The sequence below is a fragment of the Clupea harengus genome, chromosome 10 (genome assembly GCF_900700415.2).
Source record: "Clupea harengus chromosome 10, Ch_v2.0.2, whole genome shotgun sequence".
In the NCBI taxonomy this organism is placed as follows: Eukaryota; Metazoa; Chordata; class Actinopteri; order Clupeiformes; family Clupeidae; genus Clupea; species Clupea harengus.
This window is the reverse complement of record NC_045161.1, coordinates 3,678,778-3,697,834: the sequence shown is the minus strand read 5'-3', so window position 1 is coordinate 3,697,834 and position 19,057 is coordinate 3,678,778. Positions and strand designations below refer to the sequence as shown.

Below are 19,057 nucleotides of genomic sequence, written 5' to 3'. Positions count from 1 at the left end.
AAAACCTCTTGTGGTAGTTGTGTTATAGTCATATCTCATAGTGTATCTTTTGTGAAAATACATCTCTTCAATCCAATAGTTCATTATATATATTTATTTAGCATTGATAGGTTACATCTAAGGTGTGTATTTTGCGTAGTAGTGTTTCACAATATAAATGTTTTCTTTTTTAAACACTCTGTCTGACTCAGAGAGGAAACAAATGACAGTTTTTTCACAATATCCAAACAATGGGACCTGGTGGCAGGCAGCCACCTAGTACCTAGTGTGCCTATTTGGAAAATGTTACCGCCTAAAGCGCTAAATGTTGCTGGGCTGCGAGTGCAAAACTGTATTGTTTTAAAAAGCAGTCTTTTTTTATTTATTTTTTTATGTTTCTGTCATTAGCCGTGTTCACTGCCTGATGCAAAGTACTATGGTAATTAAGGCTGGTCACATATTTTTTTTCAGCTCTGCTTTTGCCACCTGGAAATAGTGTGTTCAACCTTCAGGTGACACATCATGTTACCTGACCAGAATGCCTCAACAGTGTGGAGGCACATTGTTTGAAGAAAAAAGGCAGTGATTACCCTTGAATTAATGACTCCTTTACATCTGAGGGCGAGGCACCCAGGCTGTGTGCACATAGGCAGTTGCCACCGGGAAAGAGGATCTGTTGCCTCACAAATCATCCGGCATGCTCCTGGCCTGTGTGTGTGTTTGTGAGTGTGTGTGTTTGTGTGTATGTGAGAGTGTTTGTGTGTGTGTGTGAGTGTGAGTGTTTGTGTGTGTGTGTGTGTGTGTGTGTGTGTGTGAGTGTGTGTGTGTGTGAGTGTGAGTGTGTGTGTGTTTGTGTGTGTGTGTGTGTGTGTGTGTGTGTGTGCACGTGAGCATCCCAGCTGTCTGTTGGTGTGTAACTCCTCACCAGCCTCAAGGCAAAGCCCCCCACCAGGTGATACAGTCATCTGGTGCTCCTCCTCCACTTCTCTCATTTTGACGTTTCCAAGACAGTATGTGTTTGGGCTCTTGACATGATAATTATGACTCATTAGTCTTTGTGTGCGTGTGCGTGTGCGTGTGCGTGTGCGTGGCAACTGGAGTGAATGCCAGCCTTGTTATGTTCTGGCACTAGATCAATTAATTGAATTGAATTGAATTATGGTTGTGCAAACAATATATTGTAAGCACATATTGTTTTATTGTCTTATTATTTCTATTTTATTTTTCCAGTTTTTGGAGCTGTGGAATCAGTTTTCACAGTTTTCAAGATATTGAGTCCATTGCAGCGCTTACAACTCCATCCTCATGCTCTTTAGTGTGCTTGTAGGCAGCTAATTGATAGGTCTGCTTTTTTACTGCCGCTTTTAATCGCTTATTTTCCCACTGAAAAAGAATGAGGGAAAGTTATACGTCTCTAGTGGCAAATTTAAGTATTGTTGTTTACCCAGCAGCAGGTAATTTTTCACAACCAGTAACATTAAACCCAAACTCAAGACGAGAGTTAGATTAAATAGTTTGACCCATGCCAGCCAAGCTCAAGAGGAGACTTGGATTAAATGTGCAGAGACTCAACGAAATGGCTCAATTGCAGCTCTAACTGTCAGATGAAGATATCAGTACATGGGCGGATTAAATAAAGCCTACATTCCAGCAAATATTTTGCTTGTGTCCATTCAAGTACTGAAACTAGCTAGGCTGAAGGGCTCTAAATACTTTCTGAATGCACTGTACATACCAAGGACAAAAATCAATAGCAATGTTTTTATTTACTCATTTATTTACTATATCTGTCATATACAGTTTGCATTAATTAATGTCACCAGGACCATTCATATCCCATTTCTTATCCTTCTACTCCTCTCATCCATTCTCAAGGGAATGTAAATGACATGTGATGCCGTGGTTGTGTCTTGAAAGACCAATGCTATAGCCATAGTATTCCACCCACGTATGGCAGGAGAAGAATGAACATGCAGTAGTAAGTGTGGCTGTGTGGCTATTTTTAATTGTCTTCCACTCACTCTGCATTGTTATTGTACTACGCCCTGCCTTTCCCTGTCATCAAACTTCCATATTTGCTAATGCATAACATAACTTTAGCAAGGAGACCAATCTTCTGTAGGGAGAATGCGCAGCAGAACAAGAAGACAGGGAATATGGGTGTTGGAATTCTCACAGAGCACAGGATTCACCTTAGTATGCAAGCAGTCAAATCATTTTTTGGGAATCCCAAAACTGTTGTATGTTTAGAAATACCTGATTAAGTGCTAAGGCTTACAACCTCATAAAATCCATGTAATGTATGTAATGTAAGATGTCCCAATGACACTAACTCACATCTGACACTCAGGCTTTCCAGCATTTCATAAGGGTTATCAAGTGAGAGCTCCAGGGTGTTTGTCTTTAGTTTAAATAGGCCTACACCTTTGGGGGGCACAGCACATGGTGGCTAACAGTGTTCACTGACCATCTGATTACACCACCATGTAAGCTGGCAGCCAATGTCCACCATCATTTGCCAGTCCCTTGATTTCATACTACCAGTATGTCTGATCGTGGTTAATGGGAATAGTTTCAGAGCATTGTTTGCTTTAAGTGAGCGGAAAGCCTCACCTGAGCACAAACACGTGAGCACGCACACACGGCTCTGATTTACCGCTTCCCCATGGGGTCCTGGAGCCTTGCGGCGATGGCCTAGGTGGGGCCTCCCCTGCATCCTGTCAGTGTTTGGAGCGAGAGGGGGGTGTGGAGCAGGTACTCAAGTATCTCAAAGTGTATCGGCAGTGCTGTGCGGCAGCCATGCATGTTTTATCGCCTCTGTCGGCTATCAATTTGTCCACAATCAATAAACCTTCACCGCCCGATGGGCTCCCGGATGACGAATTAGATGCTCACCTCCCACGGCTTCTTCATTTACACGCTGAGCTTGTTTACAGTGTGCATGTGTGTGTGAGCGCGCCGTACTCTCACTCTGTCTTTCTCTCCCTCCCCTAATATTTCTCTACGCACCTGGCCGCTCCTGTAATGCTCCTCACAGCTTTAGTGCACTATTCTCTTCCACGCGTTCCTGTTGAGTGGAGGTGTGTGTGTGTGTGTGTGTGTGTGTGTGTGTGTGTGTGTGTGTGTGTGTGTGTACACACTACTACTTTCAGGGCTGCCTTGAGGTCATTTTGTCACCCAGATGACAGTTAATTGAAGCTAGCTGTTATTTTAATTGGCTTTGCTTTCCTTTCTCCTCTCAGCCAGTCTGTGCGTTTCTTTTTAGTCTCCGTGGAGATGAAGCCCCTTACATCACTTGTGCATAGCCTATTAGGCTGTGTGAATAGCCACAGTAGAGACACAGCAAAGAGAGCCTTTTCTCAAGAAGCTGTCATGTTAATGTGACTCTATAGCGGCCTGTGCTCGCCGAAATTAGACACACTGCTTTAGAGGCAGAGAGAATGACCTCTCCTGTGATTATAAAAGTGCTGTGGTTAAACACAGTGACTGGTTCAGTGTGGTATGTTGATTAAAATATGTCACTCAGAATGACTTCACATAGGGCCCCAGTGTCACATTTACAGAACTCTAATATAATGCTAAAGCTCGCGGTACTGTCGCCAGAGGAGTGTTAAGCTGAGTCGTTGTACTGAAAGATCTCAAGTCCTTTTAAATTGTTTTGTTTACTACTATTAGGCTCATCAATTGTGTGTGTGTGTGTGTGTGTGTGTGTGTGTGTGTGTGTGTGTGTTGGGTAACATTGCATGCCAGACATTAGTATCCATAATTTATTAACATATTATATTGTGGGCATACTGAACTTACTCACTCAGATATTTGTGTTCATGCACTCTGAATTGCCTTGCCATTGCATTCAGGAAGCATTTAAATGGATAGCTATTGCAGCAGATAATGACTCGAGCTTTATATGAAATCAGTTGTGCTAACTCTAGTCTGTGGAGAGACCATATGAACATTTAGTGCTATTTTGCTGTTTGTTGACCACCAAAACCAATGGTAGAATCTGGGTCTGTATCTCTGTTCAGATTTATGTAATACTGATGTTTTTCCCAAAATACGCTTTATATGAAATCAGTTGTGCTAACTCTAGTCTGTGGAGAGACCATATGAACATTTAGTGCTATTTTGCTGTTTGTTGACCACCAAAACCAATGGTAGAATCTGGGTCTGTATCTCTGTTCAGATTTATGTAATACTGATGTTTTTCCCAAAATATGCTTTGCAACCAGCTGTACTTTAACAATTCCTCACGTCATTCTTCTCGCTTGTGCTGATAACATGAGAGGGACAAAATTATTTTACTTCTATTCAGAGGCATTTATTTTTGTTTTGAAATAATTGTGCCTCTATTATCTCCATTTTTGTCAGACTTTCCTCCAGACTTCTTTCCGGTTTTTTTTCTAGAAGTACTGAACCTGTATTTTTGCAACTCTAGGATGGTTGTCGTTAAATGGAACCATTCAGCCTTGCGAATAGTTTTCCGAGTGATAACTTTTTGGCTGCAGCAAGTAACACTACAGTTCATGGCATTTCCCAATTGCCTCTCCCATAAACCAAATCTAACTACACTAGTGAGACACCTCCCTCATACAGCACCACTCCTCCACCCTGTCTCCCCACTACCTGACCTCACACTCAGGAGACATACACACAGTAACAGCAACTGTGGAATCCAAGGGCAAGTCTGGACACTAGGCGGATGAATACCTCACTGACATTTGAACACGAAAACTAATGCAGCCAATGTTTAATACTTTGAGTTTAATAATGATTCTGCCCTCTTATTGTCTGTGGTTACAGAAGAGCTTTTAACTGTTTAACTGTTACTTGCACTCATGCATTACAGTTCCTGACCCATCAGCACCCATCCTGGTGTCATCCACTCCTGCGAGAGGCATGCCTGTGTTTTCGCAGGGGCATTCCTGGCACGCTGCAGAGCATCCTAATCTCAGTGATTGCTGCATCACAACCTTGGCATCCTCCTCAGATCCCGACGAGGCTCCTGTAGGCTCGAGTGACGTCCAGCCTCATGCAGACATATGAGCTCACTCGCCTGGACAATATTAACCTGCTTTACTGCCCTGTTATTACCAGCATCAGGTCAGCCCCAGCAAAAAAAAAGCTTTCTATTGAGCGGAAGGAAGTGGGAGCATTGTGGGAGAATGAGAAATGGCTCGCTGGAATATAATAAAGGGGCCTGAGAGCATGGCGGCTCTCACAAGGCGGCCCGCGCACGCCGCTAACAGGCTGGTGTGGAGCTATCCCCACTGTGCGTAAGTGCACCTTACTTTATTCTCAGCCAACCCCCTCCTCAGACCTTAGCCCTATTTTATTCCTTTTATTATATTCTGGAGATTATTAATACATCTCTATCTTTTCATGTGGGCTGCTTCAGGCTCCTGTTTCTTGAGATGTAATTTTCAAGTTTCTTTGAAAATTATTTCCTCGGTGCAATGTCATCTTGGCCAGCTATGCTTTAAGAACGAGACACTGTTTTGGTTCTGCAATTTGCCACCTCTTGAAGGATTCATTGGACTCCTTTTTGCATTTTGTTTCCCCAGAAACTTTGTGATATAAGTTCAGGCTGTGGTAAGTGGTAGTGTATTCTGATATAGAATAAAGTATTGTTTTTATTTAGCCTTTTTGTTCACATGACTATATCTGTTCCCCTTCTTCGTGTGTTTTTGTGCCATGCTGTCAGTCTGTCAATGAAAAGGACAGAAACAAAGAAAAAGTAACATGTGTATAATATTTTATTTATGGGTTTATCGATTCCATCTAGATGGGTTTTTTTTCTGACATTTTGCGGCATTAATCCATTTTGGATGGCTGGCTGAAGAACATTGGATGTGTCAGTCTTTAGGGGCCTGACACTCACCCACTGCAGATCTCATTTGTGCTCTTGGAGAGTTGGACTGCAACTCACATGCACACACACACACACACACACACACACACACACGCACACACACACACACACACACACACACACACACACACACGCCACCTTGACTTTTTCATGCAAGCGTGCACATACACACACACACAATGTGAATTAGCACTCGGACTGTTATCCATTGGGCAGTTTTTGACTAATTTGTTTAGAACCATTTACCTCAAGGAGGTTTCTTTGTCTCCGTCCAGAGTTATGCTGCTCCTCTGACAGTCTTTTCTCAGTGGCTTAGTGTGATTCAAGCAGGTTGGCAAAGCATGGCCATTAGCTAATGGTGGCAGGCATTGGGCAGTGTTTTGAGGTACAGCCAGACTTATTTGGGGCACAGTGGAGTGGGTGCCACATTGGTGATTGCCAACAGCTGGCCTGGCACCCTCCCAGAATCCTTTCAGTCCACGGAATTACTTAAGCACAAATATATAAACAGTGATTTCACCATCTCGTTATCATAGCAGACAAAGGAATTACATATTGATCCACCTGGTGGAGAACAGCATCACTGTGCAGATTTACCAAGCCCCACGCTCTCTCTCTCTTTCTCTCTCTCTCTCTCTCTCTCTCTCTCTCTCTCTCTCTCTCTCTCTCTCTCTCTGTCTCGCTCTCTCAAACACACTCACACACTTTCTTCCACTCTCTGCCTCCCCGGGTGCTTCTCCTATCACCAGCTCCTGGAGGACCAGGTGTCTAATTTTGAATGTAATGCTCTGTGTTGGCCACACACACACACACACACACACACACACACACACACACACACACACACACACACAGACACACACACACACACGCGCACACACACACATACACACACACACACACACACACACAGACACACACACACACACGCGCACACACACACACACACACACACACACACACACACACACACACACACACACACACACGCACACACATATGCAGACGGTGATACTGTTATCAGTGAATCTAAATGCACATTGTACAAAATGTAGGCCCCATGGTGCTAATTGGGAATGATGGAGGACCTGGGAGGGAGAGGCTGACACTAATATTTGAAGACAGATTCAGAGCTTAAGGATTTGCTGAAGTCAAATTTCAGATTTCAGGCCTCGGATAGTGAGCGAATGCTGAAAGAATATATAGTTCTGCGAAATCTAAAAGAGAGTTGTTTTGTTTGTTTTTGTATCTGTCAGGTGTAGTTTCCAGGACAGTTTCTTAAACATGTCTGCGCGTAGCCAGTCAGTTGCTGATGTAGAGGTGATTAGCTGTCCTACTTGGGTACTTTTCCAACTGCATGTGATTTTATTTATTTTATTTCTGTATTTGCGGTTATGTCCCTGTAGGGAGTGATTGATTTCCTCACGGTGGGTAAATGCCAAGGGCTACTGGCTCTAGCGCTGATTTCTCATTTGATGAAAATCAACAAAGCATCATGGGAGTTTTACCAAGTGGGAGTGAGGCTGCAGTGGCCTGAAGAAAATCTAGGTGATGTCACATGCACTGTGTGGATGCAGGGGCAGTGAAGACAGCAGACGCCATCTCTCAGAGCAGTCTGTGTGGTTCTCCATGATCATAGTTCTTCAAACGCCGTCTCTCAGAGCAGTCTGTGTGGTTCTCCATGATCATACAGTAGTTCTTCAAACGCCGTCTCTCAGAGCAGTCTGTGTGGTTCTCCATGATCATAGTTAGTTCTTCAAACGCCGTCTCTCAGAGCAGTCTGTGTGGTTCTCCATGAGCATAGTTCTTCAAACGCCGTCTCTCAGAGCAGTCTGTGTGGTTCTCCATGATCATACAGTAGTTCTTCAAACGCCGTCTCTCAGAGCAGTCTGTGTGGTTCTCCATGATCATAGTTCTTCAAACGCCGTCTCTCAGAGCAGTCTGTGTGGTTCTCCATGATCATAGTTCTTCAAACGCCGTCTCTCAGAGCAGTCTGTGTGGTTCTCCATGATCATACAGTAGTTCTTCAAACGCCGTCTCTCAGAGCAGTCTGTGTGGTTTTCCATGAGCATAGTTCTTCAAACGCCGTCTCTCAGAGCAGTCTGTGTGGTTCTCCATGATCATAGTTCTTCAAACGCCGTCTCTCAGAGCAGTCTGTGTGGTTCTCCATGATCATAGTTCTTCAAACGTCGTCTCTCAGAGCAGTCTGTGTGGTTCTCCATGATCATACAGTAGTTCTTCAAACGCCGTCTCTCAGAGCAGTCTGTGTGGTTCTCCATGATCATAGTTCTTCAAACGCCGTCTCTCAGAGCAGTCTGTGTGGTTCTCCATGATCATAGTTCTTCAAACGCCGTCTCTCAGAGCAGTCTGTGTGGTTCTCCATGATCATACAGTAGTTCTTCAAACGCCGTCTCTCAGAGCAGTCTGTGTGGTTCTCCATGATCATAGTTCTTCAAACGCCGTCTCTCAGAGCAGTCTGTGTGGTTCTCCAAGATCATAGTTCTTCAAACGCCGTCTCTCAGAGCAGTCTGTGTGGTTCTCCATGATCATAGTTCTTCAAACGCCGTCTCTCAGAGCAGTCTGTGTGGTTCTCCATGATCATAGTTCTTCAAACGCCGTCTCTCAGAGCAGTCTGTGTGGTTCTCCATGATCATAGTTCTTCTCGGTAAATGTGGATCTAAAACAGAGACTTTAAGTTTGGCATTGAAAAATAAAACAAAATTAGCATTGATTAAAAAAAAAGGACATTGGTATCAAAACACTTGTATTGAATGGAACTTTGGCACTCTAAAGATGTTTTGATGTTTTTTTTTGTTTATTCTAATGTGCTTTTTCAGTGTCAATCTTCTCTTATAATTGTCAGCCTTTTTCAGTGCGTTTCAGTGCACTTCAAGTCTTTTTTCGATGTCAGTACTTTTTCACTGTCAACTTACTGTCTCTGTTTTGGTGTTGAAGGGGAGGCGTTTGATGGGAGGGACAAGAACTACATTATTTGCATATCTCCCATGGGCAACGCAACTCTGAATGCGGCAATCAGAGATCCACTGTATTTCCCATTAATGTTGTGCTATTTCCTCACATGGTGCATCCACAGAGGATCCAAAAAAGTCTGTTTATGTATGAATGTATATGTATAAGTCTGTATGACATAGAGAAGAAAATCATTTTTATTCCCATTTTTCTGATTTTAAGCCATGTAGCAGACATGATCCCCCATGGTCCAACTTAAATCACAAACAAATTCAAAGTTCTACCTTGATGCAGCACTGCTAAAATCTTTATTGCTGTCTGTAGAAGTAGAAGTAAATGTACCCGTCAAAATTATTATTTGAGGAAGAGTTAAAATGTATCTCATAGAATGAGTACTCAAGTACTGAGTAACTTCATATGATTATATGTGTACACCTATATACCTGCATATGTATTAAAAACCGAAAAAAATAACTAATACAAAAAAAACAAAAACTTTAGGCCGGAGCCCTCCTGGCCATTTGGGTGCCCCAAACGGAATTGTAAGACTGATGCCTTACAGGGTACACATATAGTGTCTTCTTTATTCAGTTGAAATTGCAAATAACATATTATGTTCTTCCTTAGATACTTTGTAATACTTTGTATTATTTTTTAAAATATTCAGTTAAAATTAGATGTTGCCTAATTGATGATGTTTGATGATGTATTGATTAATGGTCTGAATGGTAAAACATACTCTCTCTCTCTCTCTCTCTTTCTTTCTCTCTCTCTCTTTCTTTCTCTCTCTCTCTCTCTCTCGCTCGCTCGCTCGCTCGCTCGCTCACTCACTCACTCACACTCTCTCTGTCTCTCATACTGTCTCACACGCACACAATCAACCTTCAATGACAGGCACACAAGCAAATGCACATACACATCCGCACATAGGCTCCCGCTGTAAACATGAATCTGCCATCATGGCTGACTAACTGTGTTTTCCATTCCATTCCAGAGACACTTGAAGAACTGCATTCAGAGTAGATGTTGCCCTGGTCCGAACATCAGCTCGCTGCAAATCCCCGGGGATGTGAACTTCTTCGCCAACCAGCTTGCCATCCCCACTGTGCAGTTTACATCCTCCACGACCAGGACCCTGGAGGTACAGCACGCTACACAGACATTCCAGCAGGCCGCAGTCCCTGAGTGTCTGGCTCAGCTGCTTATGTAGTCAGGACCCCCCCCCCCCCCCCCCCCCCACTGATTATTCTGCTCTGTGAGGAAACTGTGTTGCCAGCGCAACAGAAGAGCAGTGAGTGGGATTGGGAGTGTCGTAGTGATGGAGATAGAACATGATGATTGTCCTTGTCCAGGAGTGAACACAGTTGCAGAAGATGGGAATATTCTTCTTCCAAATCTACACAAATATGGCTGGATGCGTCTGTTTGGGATGCCTTTTTTTTCTTAAATGAGCTTTAAATATAGATTAATAATCTAAATTTGGATATGTTTGGGTACCACAGTGTGCTCCATTAAGGGATCAGTAGAGGAGTACCAGCCCATTCTGTTGCATCTCCCGCTAGTCTCTGGTAGTAACACACAGATGTTCATTTACACACACACACACACACACACACACACACACACACACACACACACACACACACACACACACACAGAGAGAGAGACACACACACACAGACACACCACACATACACACACACACACACACACACACACACACACACACACACACACGCTGTTTTAACTGCTTAGTCCACATCCAAATATTACGCAGGTTTTTTCAGCAGTCTGTTCTCCCATTGTTCCCAGAAACAGTAACTCTGTCACTGTAAGCAACAGCATAGCACACACTGTGTCTTACAGTAACCTTTGGGGAAATTACCGACCGGTTCATCTTGACAAGATGAATATTGTGACCATGGATACAGGATTGTGTAACTAAAACTTGTACCACAGCTAAATGCAACCTTAGTATTTGGCAGCGGTAACCTTCAGTGAGAACACTGAGTGCGCTGGAGTGGTGCCGTTGATGTTGTTCTTCAAAATTTGACGCTTGATAACATTCAATTAGCACTAGTTAGTGGCAATGGCAATTTTCCACACCTGGTTGAGGTCCAGACCATGGGATGAGGGGAGACTAGCATTCTAGCAGCTTCCGCTTTGCTTGGCTCTACTCTTGTGAAGCCCCTCTGTTTCTGAATCAATACAACTTAAGGGCCATTTACCCACTCAGGCACAGTTCCAACAGTGTCAAGTTGTCCTCCGAAGACATTCCTTCCCATGTTTTCACATTCATTTCGAAGTCCATGTATAGTGCTGGACTGAGCATAGTATCAGCTGTTTGTTTTTTATTCCCTTCTTTGTTATGGTTACCACTGTACTTGTAAAGAATTATGGTACAAATTTGCACCCCATCATATAACACTGTCTGACCCTTGGCAGTCGATCAGACAAGTATATGTGTGAAGTGTGTATATAAACTTCAAGAGAGTTCCCTTTCACATGGACCCTGTCAATCCTAACTGCATAGCATTATGAAGCATTCCCCCATTTAGGCTTATAACTCATAAACACTCACTGCCCTTTCCAACCTTCTCACAGTCTTTTTATAATGCGTGTTTTCTGTCTGAGTGCAGTGCTGGTCTCAACCAGGTCTGCCTCTGAACACTCAGCTAGACACCCAAGTGTCCTCGCCCACCTCCACTCGCTCACACGTCCACAGTTGTGTCCAATCCAAGGTCCCCTGTTTATATTACGTGATCTCAAATGAAATAGCGTGGTTGTGTCTTGAAAGACCAATGCTATAGCCATAGTATTCCACCCACGTATGGCAGAAGAAGAATTGAACATGGTTGTGGCTGTAGTAAAAGCTATTTCTAATTGTCTCTGCCTGTTTCTAACTAATGTAGAGCTGGTTATTTAAGGTGTTACACATGCCCTCTGGAAATATGCTTATTGCATAAATGATATCTGTTTTCCTTAATCCTCCAGGTCGTTTTTTTCCCAGAAGGGAACACATTGTCCTTGTCGAGGCTAATTTCTTTGCCCAGGTTTGCCTTGACTTATTGGCTCTCTCCTCCTGTTTAAAGCGTTGAACCGGACACAGTATTTTATTATGGCTCTAACAAATATCCAGATGTTGCCACTGCTGTGTTGTCTGAGCCTGATTGCACCGCACAGAGTATACTGGTAATCTCCAGTCACACAGCTCCTGTACAGGACACCTCCCACCCAGGCGAAGCATCATTATTCAGACACACAGTTTAACCGGCCATGAGCCAATTGATTGTACACACTTTTATGATGATGGAGTAACACTACCTGTGCTGGAATAAAGTCCCCGAAGCTTCCATTAATCACATTACCCAGGGGCCAAAACAGGCGTCTTGTTCCCCCGTGTGACGTTGCCGTGATGCTATCGCAACAGTATAGCCGCCGTCTCTGCATGAGGCATAGGCAGCTCTTTCAGTGACCACTGAGCAGACAAAACCCTGCCAAGCATCCCCCCCCCCCCTCCACCCCCTCCGCCGCGCGCCCGCCCCATGCCCCAAACGATCTCCAGCGGTGTGGAAGTAAAGAGGGGGCACTTTGGCCAGGCAAACACGGTTTAATTATGTGGAAAGGATGGATAGAGCACGGATGACAGGTACGCTGCGTCTCGTGCAAAGCACCAGCAACACGGTGCTGCAGCGGCGAGATGATGAACTAAAGACAGTGTCTTAACAAGGTCACAACCATCCATCAGCTGAAGGGAAGCATATGCAAAGAGAGGGAGAGAGAGAGAGAGAGAGAGGAGTGTGTGTGTGTGTGTGTGTGTGTGTGTGGGGGGGGGGGGGGTAGAGAGGGAAGACAGAGATTGTGAGAGAGAAAGCTTTCATGCATGTGAGAGAGAGAATAGAAGTGAAAGCAGAAGAGGGGAGGAAAAGGGTAGAACAGAGTGAACAGACCTCTGAGAAGGGGAAACGATCCCATGTGTGAGGAGTAAGGTTGCTGATGGTGTGTTAGTTCTTTTCATTACAGAGACATTTAGGTGATTGCTGGGAGTCTCAAAGGAGAAAAAAAAACATACCCCTTAAAAGCTGTCCTAAAAGAGGACAAGATTAATGGCAGGTGGAATACTGTTTTGTAGGTGAGGGAAGTAAATGGTATAAGGAAAATAAGAAAAAAGATTTCAAGTGTTTTCAACTTTTTTTTTTTTTTCACTGCATAAAGAAGCTGAGATTCAGGCCCTTGTTGAGATTTCATTAGCAACAAACACAAGACAGAGCAGCAATGCCCCTGCTGACAGAGTCTCTGTCTGACATAACAGGCCACGTGCTAAACAGCTGGGCACGAACACACTCTCCCGAAGGTAGCGCCCACTTCCTGAAGCCTCTCACATCCCTGGCACAAGAGCCAGCATCCTCACTACATGCTATTTCAGATAAGGACACCGGCAGCTTTCGATTTCATGGTGCGCAAGAGAAGACACACAGCTGTTGAGTCTGTTTTGCACATATACTGTATGTTGGCCTTCCTTATAGAGATATTGTTAAGGCCATCTGTGTAAAGCCCCAGAGTGTCATCCACCTAGCTGTTAAGTCTCCATATCTCCTGAGCGGTAACGCGTTTCAGTTCAAGTATTCTACTGTATGTGCTGTGTGGCTAGTGGTCAGTGCTCCAGACACGCTGTGACCTTGGCTTGTCATCTGTTCAAGTGTGTTGACTTGTCAAACAGTTGTGTAAGCACATAACATTTCATGTTAGGTAGGCCATTTTATAGTAGAAAAAAAAAGAAAGAATACCATGATGTTTGATGCCTCCCAGAGACTTCACATATCAACTGTTTTCTTTCTTCTTTGGCTTCTGCTCTAAATGCTCATCTGCCTTTGCGATGGAGTGTTGTTTGATGTCGAGCAGATCTGTTGGCTGTTTGTACGATCTCGCCCTGAGGTTGAGCGCCTCATGTTTGAGATGCTCTTTATCTCCAAAACGTTAGACCCACACACAGACACCCACACACACAGACACACACCCACACACTGCCTTTATCCCAGATCTGTTTGTTTTGTTCCATTTTACCTCCCGAGCAAAACCAAGTAATGGAGTTTGTTAAAATCACTTTGCACAGTTTGATCTCCCACTGATCTTATTTACTATCACACGCACCATCAGCCGGGCTATTGGACGAGAATCAACATCGGCAAAGATGGGATGCTGACCCAGAGATTCCTGTGCAGATGTGAGAGAGCGCTTCCGAAAAAACCCCAAACATCTCTCCTCCTTCCGTGCTCATTGTCGAGCAGCACAGAGTACAAAAGCGAGGGGGGTGGGGGGGGGTGGTGTGGTGTGGGAGAGACAAAACTTTAAAAATAAACACAGCGGCCGTGTCAACTTTTTTTCTTTCCTTCCCCAGAAGGTTTCACCTCCTCCGTGCTCGTTTGTTCATCTGTCTCATCCTGCACACATGCCTGGCTAAGCATTCGCCGTGCAATACTGGTGTGCCCCAAACTGTGAAAGTAACCTTTTCCCTGGCATTCAACACATCAGACCGAATTAGAGCACGGGATTGTGGGACTGTTTGGGAGCGGGCTCCTTGGGCCAGATCTGTGCGGCAGCGGCATTCCGCCTCCCAGGCTGTTTCCCTTGAACACTCGGGAGCTTGAGGAGCCTTCTGAGTTGACGCCTTTGGATTTAAAATGACAAACTTGCTGCAGGACTTTCCTTGCTTGCATGAATGTGTGTGGGTGGGTGGGTGGGTGGGTGCTCGGGTTAATGTTTGCACACTGTGTGTGTGTGTGTGTGTGTGTGTGTGTGTGTGTGTGTGTGTGTGTGTGTGTGTGTGTGTGTGTGTGTGTGTGTGCATGTGTTTTTGTGCGTATGTGCATAGGGTTCGTTGGGTTTCTGAGTTGGTGTATGAAATGTATGTATGTGTTCATGAAAGTGCTGTTTGTGTGTGTGTGTGTGTGTGTGTGTGTGTGTGTGTGTGTGTGTGTGTGTGTGTGTGTGTGTGTGTGTGTGTGTGTATGTGTGTCTGTGTGTGTGTGTCTCTGTGTGTGTGTGTGTGTGTGTGTGTGTGTGTCTGTGTGTGTTAAGCAATTTGAAAGTTTTGTGTCATAGCCTGGAGCAGACGGTCATCATCAACGTCCGTTTCTCTCATAATCCAGCCTACTCATTTCAAACAGCAGTGCCTTTAACACATACAGGGCAGCAAAAGGTAGTCCATCCATATCTTTATCATCAGCTTTCACCTTGTTCGTACCTTGTTGCTTGTGAATTTTTCATGTGACTACTGATTTGTATTCATCTGTCCAAAACCCTTAAATTACACATATAATCATTGTCCTGGCCTGAAGACATTATCATCCTTTTTTATAGTCTCCAGATTAGACAGGTAAATATTTTATTATTGGAAATGAGATTTCCTAGAGGTTCTATCTGTTATATTCTATTTAATGATGTATTGTTTTTTCATTATTGTCTTGCTAGTAAATCTTTGCTTTTGAAGTGCTCTTTTTTATTCTATTAGTGTGGCCAAGTACAGGTTTTAGGGCAATGTTTTGGGCTGCGTGAGGCTTATACGAAAACTTGCTTGTGTCTGCATTTTTTCCTTGACACCATATCTCTGCCTTAATGCGGTGTGACGGCACAGGAAAGGGGCTGCCCAGCTCTGCTGCAAAACTCTCCCTCACCAGCTGGTCACCGCAGCCCCCACTAACAACCCCTGTTCCCTTGTTTGGACCTCAGAATTGATTACCAGTCGAGACATGTGCCTGAATATGCTAACACCTGTCACCCCTTATATATTAGCCATTCCTCCCAGCCATTCCTCCCTGCCCCGCTCGCTCCCTCTCCTTTTGGCACTTATGCAGATGCCACTCGGTCCTCGAAAAGACCTCACTCCTCTCAGCCGAGCGCAGGCAGCCCCCCTGCTCAGGTCTCTCTCTCTCTCTCTTGTGTGTGTGTGTGTGTGTGTGTGTGTGTGTGTGTGTGTGTGTGTGTGTGTGTGTGTGTGTGTGTGTGTGTGTGTGTGTGTGTGTGTGTGTGTGTGTGTGTGTGTGTGTGTGTGTGTGTGTGTGTGTGTGTGTGCATGTGCGTGTGTGTGTGTGCTGCTGTAGTAGCCTGTGCACGACTAATCGAATTAGTGGCGTGAAGTTGCTGCAGCTGGATTGGGGAGATAGGGCCGGGCCGGGCCCGATGTCTGGTGATCAGATGGGTCTGTCTACCACCACTGAACAGGGATCCAATTGACAGTTGAGTCAGGCCCAGCCTCAGCCACCTATGGTCTACCATCTGCTTTTACCAGATGGGAGTGACCTGCCTCTGGACGTTTTTAAGAGCAGGTATCCAGGTGCTGGGGCTTTATGTTGAACATGATGCAACTCACTGAGGTGGCTTGATATCGGCGGGTGAGAACCAGTGACGAGTGTTTATTGGGCCAAACAGCATGCCTCCTTGTAAATACATTTTATGTCACCCTGTTGCTGGTAACATTCAGAATCTGTTTATCACATAAAAGGAAAACTTTAGTTCAGTATGTGTGCATGTGTTATATCAATGCTTTTATCATAGTATTCCCATATTAAACTGTAACATGCTGTTGAAGCACGGTAGTGTGACAGAAGGCATTTTTCTGAGGACTTTTGCAAAATATGCTTAACATTCAGATCAATAAATGAATGCCTAGGGAATTAGAAAAATAAGGACTAAAGCTAAAAGGTCTGGGGCAATTCAGTTTGAGATTGAGAATTGACTGTTTAATCGAACAACAATCAAAAGCAGGGTCATTTTTAAAGATGCAGCTCATCAATGACTCATTAACCCAATAAGGCTTGCCATTTTTAAACTGCTGGGACTTAAACAACCAATATTAGGTTTGACCTTTTCAGAGCTTAAGTATATAAACTCTTTTGTCAACATAGGTCTGGCATCATTTCTCAAGTATATGCCTTATAGCACACACAGAATGCACATGCCACATTTTCATCACTTCAATCACTTCAACACATGACTGCCTAAAAGCAGAAAATTATATTTTTTCTGTGTGTGTGTTTCATGTCCTCCGTGCATGAGAAGGTCGAGCATATCTTGAAGGTTTGCCATGCGAAATGTATTCCTTTTGCTATTAAATTGAATTTCTCATCTAAAAATATTTTTCTTTCATTTTCCTCGGACTCAAAATAGGACTGTGTTCGGAGACGGAAATGGTGTTCCAGTGGGAAAATGAACACACTGGGGAAATTGAATGAGACATTAACCTCTACCTTTTAGAGGATGTTAAAGAGAGAGAACAAGGAAAATTGTCTCTACGCTATCTACGTCAAATGCAGTCGTCTTTCTCAGAATGGCGTCCTACATCCCATTGTCTGTTTGTCATATGTATTCTATATATTTATATACGTGTGTGTGTGTGTGTGTGTGTGTGTGTGTGTGTGTGTGTGTGTGTCTTTCCACATTCTATAAATTCTGTATGCTCAGATGTTCAACTTCAGTCAGTCGCTTGCTGGCCCATTTTCTGAATTTGAAAAACCTGACTGTGCCAGAAGGGTCCAGGAACACAGGGTTATACTGCTCACCATGGACTGACCTCCAGAGTATTAAACTAGAAATGAGCAAATGTCTACATATAGTATCTGGGGAAAAAAACGAGCGCTTCTCTTTTGAGCTTGACACCATAGTATTCCATTCCTGTTGAAGGATATGTTGATTCCAAACTATTATGGCCACATCTGTCTCACCTGTGCTTCATTCTACAGTGCAAGGATGCACATCCTGTTGCCTGACATGGGCGGTGCTGACTTATGCTGGATGGTACATATTTGTTTATTTCTGGTGTGGCATGAGCCCATTCAATCGAGCTGTTCTATTTTGTCATATCACAGAGCTCCTCATCAGAGCCAAGTCAGGCAAATGCAGCATCTGCTCTGCGAAGCTGAGGCTTGTGTGCCCAGGCTCCTCATCAGTCTCCTGGCTTTTAACCTGAGCATCTGGCCTGGAGCAGGAGGCTATGGGCTGGGTACTAATCGGCCTCGCACGTTTTACTTTTATTTGCAGTCACACAGGGGAACACTATCCCACCTGAGAGACCCACCCATTTCATTTCTCGCCAAAGGGATGCTAAGGTTGCCTGCTTTATCTTGGGGTTTCTCACTTTACAAGGCAAACACACGTTTTTACTGCATGTTACAGCCGCACTCTTGCGTGCCATATTTCTGTCACGCCAGCGTATGAAATCAGCGCCGCTGTAAAATTGGTTTTGATTAGACACCACGTTTGGAGCATGGGCTGAACTCCTGTCTCATTTTACTGTCACAGCGATGAAACCCCTAGACGAGGGGACGAGAGCTGGGAGACACAGAAAGATACACATTGACTGATTTACAAGGAAAGGGCCCCCCTGGAAACTCGTCTTATTTTTGGAACAGGCACACTTCAGCCAGCTGGACTCTCCTCGGGGGGTGCTCAGCAGGACCCGCACTTCCCCGCAGGCGCTGAAATGAGCACAACAGTACCAGTTTTCATTGATCCCGGGCTCTCCTGCCTCCACCCAGAACACACCGCTCACAGCCCGTTCTGCACGTAACCCAATCTTTAGCTTCCCGGGGAATGATAAGATATCTGGGCCCGTGAAAGAGAGTGGAGGCACCTGAAAGCAATCATTAACGCCTCCATTATCTCCTCCCAGTCTCTCTGTGGTAAGGGCCATTACCCAGGGTTTACAGGCCCGTCGCAACCAGCTGCCAGCTTACCAGTGCAGCAGTGGACCTCCAGAGTCCAGGAATAATCCATAGTTCTGCCACTGTGCTATTTATTGGCATGGTGCATTGTGTGCAAAACAAACATTGACATTATGCTCGGAAAATAAAGGGATATTATCCTGGGCTCAACATACTGAATAAAAGTAATTTCAAAAGGCAGGGTTTACAATTGTGGTCCCATGGACATTACTTTTGTGAGCTGCATGTAGTAACATTCCCTTTAAGATCTCTCCAAACAGTAATACTCGTCTGTTTTTGTCCCATTTCTCTCAACAACTCTATCAAGCCTCTTGCCAACACATGCAGTATTTTATTAATCATAAATAAAGATTATGCCTCTGCAGTTCACCTTCCCTTTGCTGTTACAGATCAGTGCTGCCCATTGGCTTGTGAACTGTTTAGCTGTAAAGGAAGTATTTAGGTGCTGAGTTTTCTTACCCATAAATGTGGTTTATTTTCTCATGTCACAGAAATCTGAGCTTTTTAATTAGCAATTAAT

At 44.3% G+C, this 19,057-nt stretch overlaps 1 protein-coding gene across 1 annotated transcript in view; it reads left to right on the top strand.

Moving 5' to 3' along the window:
• LOC105913154 (inactive N-acetylated-alpha-linked acidic dipeptidase-like protein 2) overlaps positions 1-19,057 on the top strand; it is a 242,130-nt gene that overhangs the window by 186,342 nt on the left and 36,731 nt on the right. The window contains exon 10 of the mRNA XM_031575034.2: positions 9,813-9,959. Within this exon, the coding sequence (XP_031430894.1) occupies positions 9,813-9,959 (147 nt within the window). The remainder of the gene's footprint in view (positions 1-9,812; positions 9,960-19,057) is intronic.